The 12,752-nt window shown below is 46.5% G+C and overlaps 1 protein-coding gene and 1 long non-coding RNA gene across 3 annotated transcripts in view; one reads left to right on the forward strand and one right to left on the reverse strand.

Annotated features, from left to right (window-relative positions):
• Positions 1–8,834, reverse strand: part of PPTC7 (protein phosphatase targeting COQ7) — a 35,874-nt gene extending 27,040 nt beyond the window's left edge. The window contains exon 1 of the mRNA XM_073676311.1: positions 8,322–8,834. Within this exon, the coding sequence (XP_073532412.1) occupies positions 8,322–8,523 (202 nt within the window). The 5' untranslated portion in view covers positions 8,524–8,834. The remainder of the gene's footprint in view (positions 1–8,321) is intronic.
• On the forward strand, positions 8,276–11,400 carry LOC141262657 (uncharacterized). 2 transcript variants are annotated; one of them, XR_012319797.1, is made up of 3 exons: positions 8,276–9,110; positions 9,628–9,818; positions 10,655–11,400. It is a non-coding gene; the product is annotated as an uncharacterized lncRNA (long non-coding RNA). The 2 variants fall into 2 exon arrangements; XR_012319796.1 differs by having other exon boundaries at positions 8,276–8,800.
• The last annotated feature ends 1,352 nt before the right edge of the window (positions 11,401–12,752 follow it).

Genomic DNA, 12,752 nt, shown 5'->3' on the forward strand with positions numbered 1-12,752 from the left:
GATCCAGTAATCACTAGAACTGGGGTCCCAAGCCCTCACATTGTTCCTCACTGCACAACTGCAGCGACGAGAGCTTTGAATGAAGGCGGATGAGCATTTACTCTGCTGTTCTCTTCGGTGTATATGCTTCCTGAATACAGCACGTGGCAGCTTCTGAAAGCTCCACAGATGGTGAATAGCGCTACATGCTTGACCACCACTGTATTTATACTTCTTACAGGAAAACCCCTTTCACAACTTCCAGAAATTATCAGTAACTTATAATCATTAAAGGGAACCTGTCACCAGGTTTTTCCCATATAAAGTAGGGCCAGCACCTGTACGCCCTCATAAACAGCGTTCTAGAATGCTGAATATATGTCCCCAGTGCACGTTGCATAACACAAAAAATAGCTTTTACTATACTCCCCTAAGCAGTGGTCTGGTCCAATGGGCATCACTGGTCTTGGTCCATCGCCTCCTCTTTTTTTACGATCGATGTCCTCCATCACACTTCTGCATAGGCATACTGCTCTCTACCCTGACAAAGTACTGTAGTGTGCATGTACTGGTGCTTTTTGCCCTTTCCCCGCACATGTGCACTCGGCAGGGCAGAGAGAAGTATTCCTGTGCAGGAGCGCGATGGAGGGCACAGTGTGGATTGCATAGGATGTGCCATCCACACGAAGCAGCGAAGGAGGACAGTGATCGTAAAAAGAGAGAGGAGGCACTGGATCAAGACCAGAGACGTCCATTATTTTTTTTGTTATGTAGAGCACATTAGGGACATATGCAGCATTCTAGAATAATGTAAGAGAGCTTCCAAGTGATGCCCCTACTTTACATGAGAAAAACATGGCGATTGGTTAACCAAACTAGTTTCTTTATAAAATTGAAGTGACTTGGACAATGTAAGAGAAAGGCAGAGAAATGACGGTGTAGTCGCCTTCCCTACAGTCGGTGTTCTGTAAATGATGAGCCGCAGTCCGTCACAATCTTCAGCAGAGCTGCCTAATGCTCAGAGAATACCAGCATCATACACTGCATCTGCTTTCTGCCAACGAGCCTGCAGGGCAGTGTGTGAAATCTGTTTTTCTGACACTTGCCGCTCTGTTACCCAAACTGTTCCTAAAAGGAGAAATAGTACAATGTTTTATGAGGCTCCAAGGTTAAAGGAGCAGTACATTGAATTTTCCTGTGTGTTAGGTATCATGTTTGTGAGTAATTAGTGTAGTAACACTCTCACGGCCGCCATCTTCTCCCTGTATGAGCCGCGTTCTGGCGTCACATGACGACCTCTACCACCTCCCGGATCACTGTGTGTTGAAGATGTTACAATCTCAATGTATGTGTATGGAACTCAGAACGCGGCTACAGAGTCTCATTCTGAAGTCCCATAGAATCACATTGAGAATATTCAGAAAGTGACCTCTTCTCCATACAGCAACCACTGTGTGATTCAGCCGGTCCTGGCAGATACCAGGAGAGGACGGCAGCCGGTGAGAACAATATGTCAGTACACTAATTCCACTCACATACATGATACCCAGCACATGGGAAAACAAAAAACTCACTAGTGATCCTTTAATATGAATTTGTATCAATATACTTGGAAGACGTTCTGTGTTAGTAATGACACTCAGAACCTCTAATACGCCTTGGTATGCTGCAGCATCAGGAATATTTATCCTTGAAGAGAACCTATGGGTTATAAGAAAAACAAGAAGTGACAGAAAAAAATTATAATTCTTTTTTCAAATACATGTGATTAATGAGACGATTACCAGTGTATTACAGGAACACAGGTTTTACTTTCATTTTAGCAAAAATGAGCGCATAATCCGGCAAGACTCTACTCTGGGAGACACCAGATTCCTTATAGCATCTGATAGACAGAGCCTTGTGCTGGGATCTCGCCTGATCACCGTTTTGTTAACATATCAGTCCATAGAATACAATCGGAGAATCAAATTTACCTTTTTTCCCCCCTCAATTTCACTAGTGGAGAATCTATAACATGGCAAGTTATTTCAATGCATCCCAAAGGGCAGTGACCAGGGCTATTGAGTCGGTAAGCCAAACCTCCGACTCCTCAATTTCCATGGCACCAACTTCAACTGCGACTCCCTCGTACACGGCTCATGTTCAAGTGATAAATTTACTGTAGCACAGATTCATCTCAGCTAAAAGTCTAGACCAGGGGTCCTCAAACTACGGCCCGAGGGCCACATGCGGCCCGCAGAGGACTTTTATCCGGCCCGCCGGGCTATGGGCGGAGGAGAGGGGAGCGGCGTCAGCGCCCGCCCTTCTCCCCCGCTTGCTCAGGGCCCCGGCAGCCGGATACTTACCGCTCCCCGTGCCTCTGCAGATCCGCTGTCTTCCTGCTCTGCGCTTCCTGTGACGTCTCAGGTCAGAGGGTGCGGTGACGTCTTTACACCGTGCCCTCCCGAGTGCTGTCACAGGCAGCGCAGAGCGGGACGCCGCCGCCGCGACACTGGAGTCCAGACCAGAGTAGAGCAGCAAGTGAGAAGTGAGGTGAGTATTGGATTTTTTTTTTTTTTTTAATGTATTGAGGCATAGGTCATTATATAGGGGGGGGGGGTGACATGCCGCATGTGGCATTATATGGGGGGGGTGACATGCCGCATGTGGCATTATATGGGGGGGGGGTGACATGCCGCATGTGGCATTATATGGGGGGGTGACATGCCGCATGTGGCATTATATGGGGGGGTGACATGCCGCATGTGGCATTATATGGGGGGGGGGTGACATGCCGCATGTGGCATTATATGGGGGGGGGGTGACATGCCGCATGTGGCATTATATGGGGGGGGGGTGACATGCCGCATGTGGCATTATATGGGGGGGGGGGTGACATGCCGCATGTGGCATTATATGGGGGGGGGGGTGACATGCCGCATGTGGCATTATATGGGGGGGTGACATGCCGCATGTGGCATTATATGGGGGGGGGGGTGACATGCCGCATGTGGCATTATATGGGGGGGGGGGGTGACATGCCGCATGTGGCATTATATGGGGGGGGGGTGACATGCCGCATGTGGCATTATATGGGGGGGAGGTGACATGCCGCATGTGGCATTATATGGGGGGGGGGGTGACATGCCGCATGTGGCATTATATGGGGGGGGGGTGACATGCCGCATGTGGCATTATATGGGGGGGGGGGTGACATGCCGCATGTGGCATTATATGGGGGGGGGTGACATGCCGCATGTGGCATTATATGGGGGGGGGTGACATGCCGCATGTGGCATTATATGGGGGGGGGGTGACATGCCGCATGTGGCATTATATGGGGGGGGGTGACATGCCGCATGTGGCATTATATGGGGGGGGGGGGTGACATGCCGCATGTGGCATTATATGGGGGGGTGACATGCCGCATGTGGCATTATATGGGGGGGGTGACATGCCGCATGTGGCATTATATGGGGGGGGGTGACATGCCGCATGTGGCATTATATGGGGGGGGGGGTGACATGCCGCATGTGGCATTATATGGGGGGGGGGGTGACATGCCGCATGTGGCATTATATGGGGGGGGGTGACATGCCGCATGTGGCATTATATGGGGGGGGGGTGACATGCCTCATGTGGCATTATATGGGGGGGTGACATGCCGCATGTGGCATTATATGGGGGGGGGGGGTGACATGCCGCATGTGGCATTATATGGGGGGGGGTGACATGCTGCATGGGGCATTATAAAGACAGGGGTGACATGCTGCATGGGGCATTATAAAGACAGGGGAGTGATATCCTGCATGGGGCATTATATGGGAGGTGACATCCTGCATGGGGCATTATATGGGGGGAAAGGGCCATCCTGCATGGGGCATTATATGGGGGGGGGGTGACATGCTGAATGGCGCATTATATGGGGGTGGAACAGCCTGCATATGGCATTATAAGGGGGAAACAGCCTGCCTATTGGGAACATTTACCTGCCCATTGGGGACATTCACCTGCCTATTGGGGACATTCACCTGCCTATTGGGGACATTCACCTGCCTATTGAAATACCGGTTAATTTAAGTTTACTTGTTCTTCATTTTAAATATTGTATTTGTTTCTGTATTGTTTTTTTTTTACTACAAAATAAGATATGTGCAGTGTGCATAGTAATTTGTTCATAGTTTTTTTTTAAAACTATATTCCGGCCCTCCAATGGTCTGAGGGACCGTGAACTGGCCCCCTGTTTAAAAAGTTTGAGGGCCCCTGGTCTAGACCCTTAGATCAGGAATAGGACATTTCATAACTTTCCCAAATTTTTATGAAAAAATAGTCCCCACAAACTGCATTGTACTACTGTACCCAATTCATTATATATTTTAGGAGTTGGAGTCAGTCCATTTTAAACCGACTCCGATTCGGACTCCGACTCCACAGCCCTGGCAGCGAATCAACATAAATTTGCCAGGAACCTGGACTTTACATCATATTGTTAATTAATAGTTATCAGCCGTATAATAAGACAACCCTGAGTATTATGCAAACCAAATAAAGTAGGAGAATACAGCAGCTTCTTAAGGGTTCATCTGCAAGAGAAGCAAACACCTGCCGGTAAAATGGTAAAGCCATGGCCCCACCATCAGTATTTTTTCTCTCGGCGTGGGAGCCAAAACCAGGAGTGGGTGATAAATGCAGAATTGGTGATTTGTTTCTATTATACCTTTTCTCTGATTGTTCCTCACCACCATTTCCAGTTTGCTCCTGCTACTCCATAATACACAGGAATCCTTCTTACACACTGACTGTCTCCCCTACACAGTTCTTTCTGCTCAGAGGCAAGAAGCCTCACACCGCTGTCAAAATAGTGACACACTGAAGAGCTAAGTTTAGCTAACTTCAGCCTACCATTCTTAAAGGGCCAGAGCTATTATAACTCAATTCAACAGGAATCTTTCAGTTTTCCTAAAATATATAAATTTGAGAAAAGCTTTATATTTTAGACTCCTTTTAAGTCATGATGTTTTCCAGGAGGTGATAGATCCTCTGTAAAAGATGTGTATCAAAATTCTTGAACACTTAAAGTTACAGACTACGCTGTACAAGGTATATTCTAATTAGATGGTACATCCATCACTCAAGAGCAAGAGGAGAGGTTAGGCAGCACCCAATGGTGAGAGCCTGAGATACTGCACCTAAATGGGCCGCCCAAGGATCTTCTATGGTCGCAGTCCTGGGATGATTAAAACTTGGGATTCTTTGGTCATTAAACCTACAGGACCATGTACATCACCCATATAGCATTGTCAGCAGTTGAGGGGTCAAATCTGAGAACAGACCTTTAAAATTACAACATGTAGATTTCATTTCCCAGAGCAGAATGAGAGAAGAAATATCTTACTATGAATAACTAGCTCCATATTAGCTGCACTTATTTTTATTCAGTATTCTCTGCAGTACACAAATGTCTGGTAATATATCACAACAAACTATTTAGCCAGAGGGTGAAATACAGAGGATTGTCATGCCTGGGTTATGGGCATCTCAGGACAACCTGGTTAATGCAGGTGCGATGTGTTCATATGTTGCAGGAACCACAATAGCTAATCTCATCCAGTGTCACATACAGTACACAGGTATTAATAGAAATATAATTGCATATAATTAATATAACAAAGAGGCACAAAAGCTCAGCAGGGCACCATGCAGCTCTGGTTCCTGTGCAGCACGTGGAGAAGTAAAAATAAACAGGTTTTAAAGGGGTTTTCCACAACATTACAAAATCTCCATCAGGGTAGGGACTGGTATGGTTTAGAGAGATAACTTGCTTACTCCTTGAAACTAAACTCCAGCAACTCTGTGGTCATTACAGATAGAAGTGATGGCGTTCTGGTCATCATATTTGGCTTGCGGCTCGCGTGATCAGCTGCAGAGAACAGGTGACTGGTAAACAGGTAGTCATCACTTCTGGAAGTAGCCGGGACCTCCAAGGGGCTGGATTTAATGTAGATTTATAACATTAACTTAGGACAGATTTTGTAAAATCATGGAGAACCTGTTTAAAAGACAACCTGTCACTTGCTCAAAAAATTGTGTTAAATCTTTTATAAAAAATCCACGAGCTCCCCTGGTTTCACCATTACTTTCAGTTTTGCTCTGCGTCGTTTCTCTGCAGAGATATCCACATTTATTTTGGAGTGCAATATGTGAAATCTCTGCTTATATTACAAGTGGGCATTTCTTCAGATTCTTCTCTGGGAGCATGCGCCTCTTCCTCCCAGACGCTGCCAATCACAGCTCGGTAGATGTAATTGGCACTGTCCGGGAAGGGTGAAAGCATGAGCTAAGAAAAGGCTCAAACCATTAGATGACCGAGCCATGATTGGCAGCATCTGGAAAGGAGGAGTGAAAGTGTACGCCCTCAGAGAAAGCCTGAAGAACGGCTCAGTGGCACTACAAGCAGAGATTTCTCCTATTGTGCTACAAAAGCAACAATTGTAAACAATTTCCAATGGAACAACGTAGCGCAAAATGAAAAAAATTGGCCAGATCAGGGGAGTAGAGGTATTTTTTTTTTTTTTTTTTAAGGGATTTAACTCTTTTTTTGATGCAACTTATCCCTTGTGTGGTCTTCTTGCACAGTGCTATAAACCTTAAAGAAATAGTTTGGGAATGAGATTAATGGCCTATCCATAGGATAGGTTACCATTATAATATCAGTGGGGGTCCGACACCCCACACCGTTAACGAATAACCACTGACTGCGGCCTGCACTAAGCAATATACTAGGAGGGACACAGAAGCCACATACTTTGCTTTATCTCCCATTCACTTGGAGAGTGCCAGAAGTTAAAGTGACAATACGTCATTAAATCTCTGCTGTGATCTGTTGCCTCGATCTTATTATCTGGTATTGCAGCTCAGTTTTGTTGAAAAAAACTAAAATAATTAGAGCAGCAATACCACACACAACCTGTGTACAAGTGTGGCGCTATTTTTGGTAGAAGTCTCTTGTTTTTCTAATTCGAGAAAATTCCTTGAAATTATAACATCAGTGTGATGCCCTAAAATAACTATACTAGCAAGTTTATGACCCAACACTTCTGGATTCTGTTGATTCTCAAGGTCCCCACAAGTCCTTTCAGCCAGAGGACTCCGACTTAGATCATGTGTCACACACATCATGACTCCTTTGTCACAAACTACATCACATGGTTCTATTTAGTGATGCAGATTGGCTGAGAGGAATCATGTGGTACTATATGATTGCAGATCAGGTCGCTTTCTGTGCCAGTACCCTGCTTGGCACTTTCAGTGGGTATCAAACTTCAACCAACTAATATATCCTGTTAGGGAATCAAACTGATGCCATCGTCAGATTCCCACTAATGGTTTAGACCGGGCCAGTCTCTGGGAGCGGCCATGAAATCCTGCAGCTCTGCTTCTACTATGGCAGCAGAAATACAATATAGACAGATCTGCCAGGCAGCAAAAGAGGGGAAAAAATAAAGTGCAAGGTTACCAAAGGGGGCTAAAAAAGCAAAATCGAGTACTGACTGTATGAACGAGCCGCAGCCGAGATCCTGCTCAGATCAGTTTACACCAGAAGGTAAGGGTTGGGTTACTTGTCGGGAGGAGGTCAGGACATTGAGTACAAGCCCTGGTCCCATGTCCTCTGCACGGCTGGCAATGTCACCACTGATAGCACAATTCAAGGACACTTAATATGTGGAGGGCGAGAATGACCCTGTCCTGTAAGCATGGTGCACACAGTGCGGGGGTCATACTGCATCAGGGGTCCTGAGTGAGGGTCCCGCTCTACCAAGCCAATGTGCGCTATAGGAAGACTCCACCACACAATATACAGGCGGTGCAGCAGTAGGGCTGGGCCTGGAGTCCCCATTCTGCCGCCCCTATATCCCTATACACAACATGGACCACAGGCGCCTTACAGGAGAAATCAAGCAGGGTCTCCCCCAAATCACGAGGTCTGGAGACCGTGCCCACATAAAGAAGGGTCCGGGCTGGAGGGGCACCTCCCCCCCACATGTACCCCTGTGTGCAGAATAAGAACCAGCAGATACCCCGCAATGGACCACACCGCCATGACACCATGTAATAAGCACTGCCTGTGGTCAATCTACCAGAGAACACTGCTTATTGTGTTACTCTACGCAGTGCATTATAAGCTATTGTTCCCTGGTATCAGCTTTGACAGTATCTAGTTGTAGTAAATGCTGCCCCTTTAAGCCTGGAGAGTTGGGGTCTTATCACGTGTCGCGCACACTACACCGGACGTATATAAAAGTGGTATAAAGTGACACAGGAGGCAGCGCCCCCCACAGACACAGCCGCCGGACACTCACCCAGGACATCCGCCGTCCGGTGCCGGGCGATGAAGCAGGCGTCGTCTCCGTAGCACATGCCCTTCTTGAGGATGCCCTTCCTGGCATCCTTACCGAAGCCGCAGCTGGCGGTGACCAGGCTGTAGTCCCGGGAGTCTGTCTGGGAGAGACCGCCGAGCACGGCTCTGGCCACCAGCCTGCCGTACGACAGCACCGAGAACATGGCCCCGGACGGTCCCCCGTGCCTCTTGCTCTCCTCCTCGTCCTCCTCCGTGTCGCTCCTTCCTCTTCCTCAAGGACACGCCGGCTCCTCACTAGTCCGCCCTCAGCGCCTCCTGCTGGTCACAAGCCCTCCTGGCCGCACTCTTCCCGCCGCCCCGGTGACTCTCTCTGTGTCCTGTTCGACGCACTCAGTGCCGATTTCCAGGAGTCCGGTCGACCTTTGCCGCCATCTTGGACCGCACTGACACTCAGGAGGCCGGAGGAGGGAGGCAACTGCGGTGAGGCACGTGACCGCCTGACGTCAGTGTACGTCACCAGGATTCCCCGCAGTAGGCACGGCGCTGTTCTGTCAGGCGGACCCGCGCAGATGCCGGCAGGGAGCGAATCAATCATTGCCATAAATCATTGCCCGTCATTATGAATTTATAATTTACATACATTTTGAATTCTGGTAAATCCTAATGTTTGGGGGGATTCCATTCACAGAAATGCTGACAACTGGCCATTGGGGTGATAAGTACATTATATTCACCAGCCCACGGCCATCACCGCCGCTCAGTGCTCGGTTCTTTCACATGATTGCAGGAGGTCAGTGGTTGGGGGGAGTATAATACTTTATTTTTAACCCCTTCGCTCCTGCTCCATTTATTATGGCCTGAGCTCCGAAGAGACCTCCGACCATAATAAATGTATCTTCACAGCAACTGTGATTTGGATCCATCCCTGACCCCCGTCATTAGCCACAGAGGAGCGCTGCACCAGGCGCATTGCTACACACACCCACCACTTACAATAACATGACATCCATATACAATTATACACATACAACGAGGACCAGAAATATTAGGACAGTGACTGAATCTCTGTGATTTCAGCTCTGCAGGCCACGGTTTTTTATTTAAAATGAAACAACAGAGATACAATTCAAGTGGAGACTTTCAGGTTTAATTAAAGGGGTTGAACAAAATTATCCTGTGAAACGTTTAGGAATTGCAACCACTTTTCTACAAAGTCTCCTCATTTCAGGGGCTCAAAAGTAATTGGACAAATTAACTTTACTATAAATAAACTCCTAATTTTTAATACTTTTTTTAATACTTTGTAGAGAATCCTTTGCAGACGATGACGGCCTGAAGCCTGGAAGCCATGGACGTCACCAACTGCTGGGTTTCCTCCTTTGTGATGCTTTGCCAGGCCTTCACTGCAGCTGACTTCAGTTGTTACTTGTTTGTGGATCTTTCTGCCTTAAGTTTTGTCTTCAGCATGTGAAATCCTGCTCGATGGGCCCCAGATCTGGTGACTAACTCAGCCATTACAGAATATTCCACTTCTTTACCTTAAAGGGATCGTCCACTACTATTTAAAATATGCCAAAGCGTTTTTATGATGAAAAGCAGCTTCTTTGTAATTACCTCCCGCTGCTGTTACTGCCTGTGAGCGGCGCTATCACTGGCCGCTCACAGGCATCACTTGACACCCGGCTGCAGCCGGCTCTGACATCCGCTGCCGTCACAAATCCAGGCTGCAGCTGGGGGTATCTCTCTTCCGCGTTCCATGGTGGATGCTGGGTTGTGGGCGGGGTTATTCCCCTGCGTCACACCCAGCATCCACCGCACGCTCTCCCTCTCCCCATTCATTGAGAAAGCGCGCGGTGGTTGCTGGGTGTGATGCGGTGGGGTAACCCTGCCCACAACCCAGCACCACCGCTGGGACCCCATCGCTGAGTCACGCCGGTCATGTGCTGCCTGTGAGCGGCCAGTGATAGTGCTGCTCACAGGCAGAAAAGGCAGAGGGAGGTAATTATAAAGAAGTTGCTTTTCATCATAAAAACGCTTTGGTATATTTTAAATAGTAGTGTACAACCCCTTTAAGTCCTCGGTTGATTTTGCAGTACACCTACTTCCTGGAGAGTGTTCTTCCCTTGGGTGGATGTTGTGAAGGGGCTTTTCTTCACCATGGAAAGGATTCCGCAGTCTTCCACCACTGTTGTCTTCTGTGGATATCCAGGCCTTTTCGAGTTCCCAAACTCACCAGTGCTCTTTTTTATGTCAGATTGCTGTAAACTGTTGATTTGGCCACTTCTAACATTTTTGCTATCTCGCTGATGGATTTCTTCTTTTTTTTTTCTTCAGCCTAATGAATATCTGTTTCTCTTCCATTGAGAGCTCCTTTGACTGCAACAGCTTACAAATGCCACACCTGAAATCAGCTCCAAACATTTTACCTACTTAGTTGATAACGGATTAATGTGGGAATAGACCATGAAGCCTATTAAAGAGCTTTTGAGCTCTTGACCCACCTCTTCCAACAAGCCTACAATCTGCAGTAACCACCGCTCCACCATACCGCTGCACGACCAGCTCTGCCCTCACCTACTGTATCCTCACCCATCCCTTGTAGATTGTGAGCCCTCGCGGACAGGGTCCTCGCTCCTCCTGTACCAGTCGCTGTCACATTGTGTTCAAGATTATTGTAATTGTTCTTGTATTATACCCCTTTTTCACATGTAAAGCGCCATGGAATAAATGGCGCTATAATAATAAATAATAATAATATCTGTCCAATTACTTTTGGTGCCTTTAAGAAGAGGCAGTGACATATCAAAGAGCTGTAAATCCTAAACCCTTACTCCCATTAGGATGTGAATACCCTCAGATTAAAGCTGAGCGTCTGAATTTTAATCCCATATTGATTATATAATGGTCTTGAATATGTTTTGGTAAACATCTAAAATGCCAAATCTTGTGTCAGTGTCATATTTCTGGACCTAATTGTATATGCTTTATACAGTACTGTGCAAGTGGGAAAAATGCTGCACAGTAAGAATGCTATCAAAAATATAAGTGTGAATAAATATATTTTTTATCAATTAACAAAATGCAAAGTGCATGGAAATAAAAATCAATACTTGGTGTGATCACTTTATCCCTTTAAAACTGTATTAATTCTTGTAGATACACACAGCCACACAGTCAGAGATTTTGTAAGATTATAGTCGGGTAGATCAATAATAAATTGTACCAACAGGTGATAATGACAATTATTTTCATATGTAGTTTGAAACATTGTCATTAACTGAAACAAATGTGTAAGAGGTTTAAAACTGGGGGAGGGACAGTCAAACTGCTACAAAGATTAGGTTGTGGAAGACAGTTTCATTTTACAGGTCATACAAAATGCAAGCCTGAGCACAGTAACATGACACAAGGTAGTTATACTGCATCAGCAAGGTCACTCCCAGGCAAAGATTTCAAAGCACACTGGGGATTCAATAGGAGCTATTTAAACTCTTTTGAGGAAGCACCAAGAGCTGGTCAACATTCAGGATGGTAGATGCAGTAGTCCGAAGCTTCTATGGTCAAGGAAAACTTAGTGCAGCAGTAGGAAGACACATCATACTTCAAAATCAGAAGATATCCAGCAGTGCCATCAGATCAGAAGTGGAAGAAACCAGTACAACTCAGTTACACCTATCTACTGTTCGGAAAAGTCTGGCCAGAAGTGGTCTTAATGGAAGAACTGTGGTCAAAAAGCCATTCCATTGACATTGAAATAAGCCTAAGCAACTCAACTACGCATGAAAACTTTCAATGCCTAGTGAGTATCATGCAAGGGTCCTATTTTAATTAACAGAACCTGTGCATGATCCTTGCCAGTTGTTGCATAGTGATGAGAGAATAAATGTTAGTAGAATTTAAATCTTCTTGAATTTCAGATTCTCCAAAATGTGGATTCATTGTAATCCACTTACTTGGGGATTCAGTAAAATAGCAGCCACTGGCCATCATTTTTCTGAACCATAAAGGGCCATCAAAAAGTTAAAAATAATCTCACTTCTCCATCCCTGCCACTCCTCACCATCATTCTTCTGGTCCTCATTGCATCTTCTGGTCCCCGCCGCTTCCATTAAAATACTCAGGCCTTTCACACAGAGCTGGGTCTTCCAGCTCTGATGAGACCTGGGAAGGATCTAAGCATGCGTGTGCAAAGACATGGCGCTCATCATGACATTGTGACATTTTATGCACTTGCGCAGAACCCTCCTGGGCCTCATCAGAGCAAGTCCTGGCTCAGTGTGAGAGACCCGAGTATTTCAGTGCAAGCTGCGGGGATCAGAAGATGCAACGAGGACCAGACAAGTGATGGTGAGGGGCTGGGGAGCTGAGGTATTTTTTATTCTTTTTTACATCTTATGTACTGTATGTTCTACTCTGAGGTCTGGAGAGACCC

The sequence above is a fragment of the Phyllobates terribilis genome, unplaced genomic scaffold (genome assembly GCF_046119375.1).
Source record: "Phyllobates terribilis strain yellow unplaced genomic scaffold, ASM4611937v1 Scaffold_1__5_contigs__length_1240528914, whole genome shotgun sequence".
In the NCBI taxonomy this organism is placed as follows: Eukaryota; Metazoa; Chordata; class Amphibia; order Anura; family Dendrobatidae; genus Phyllobates; species Phyllobates terribilis.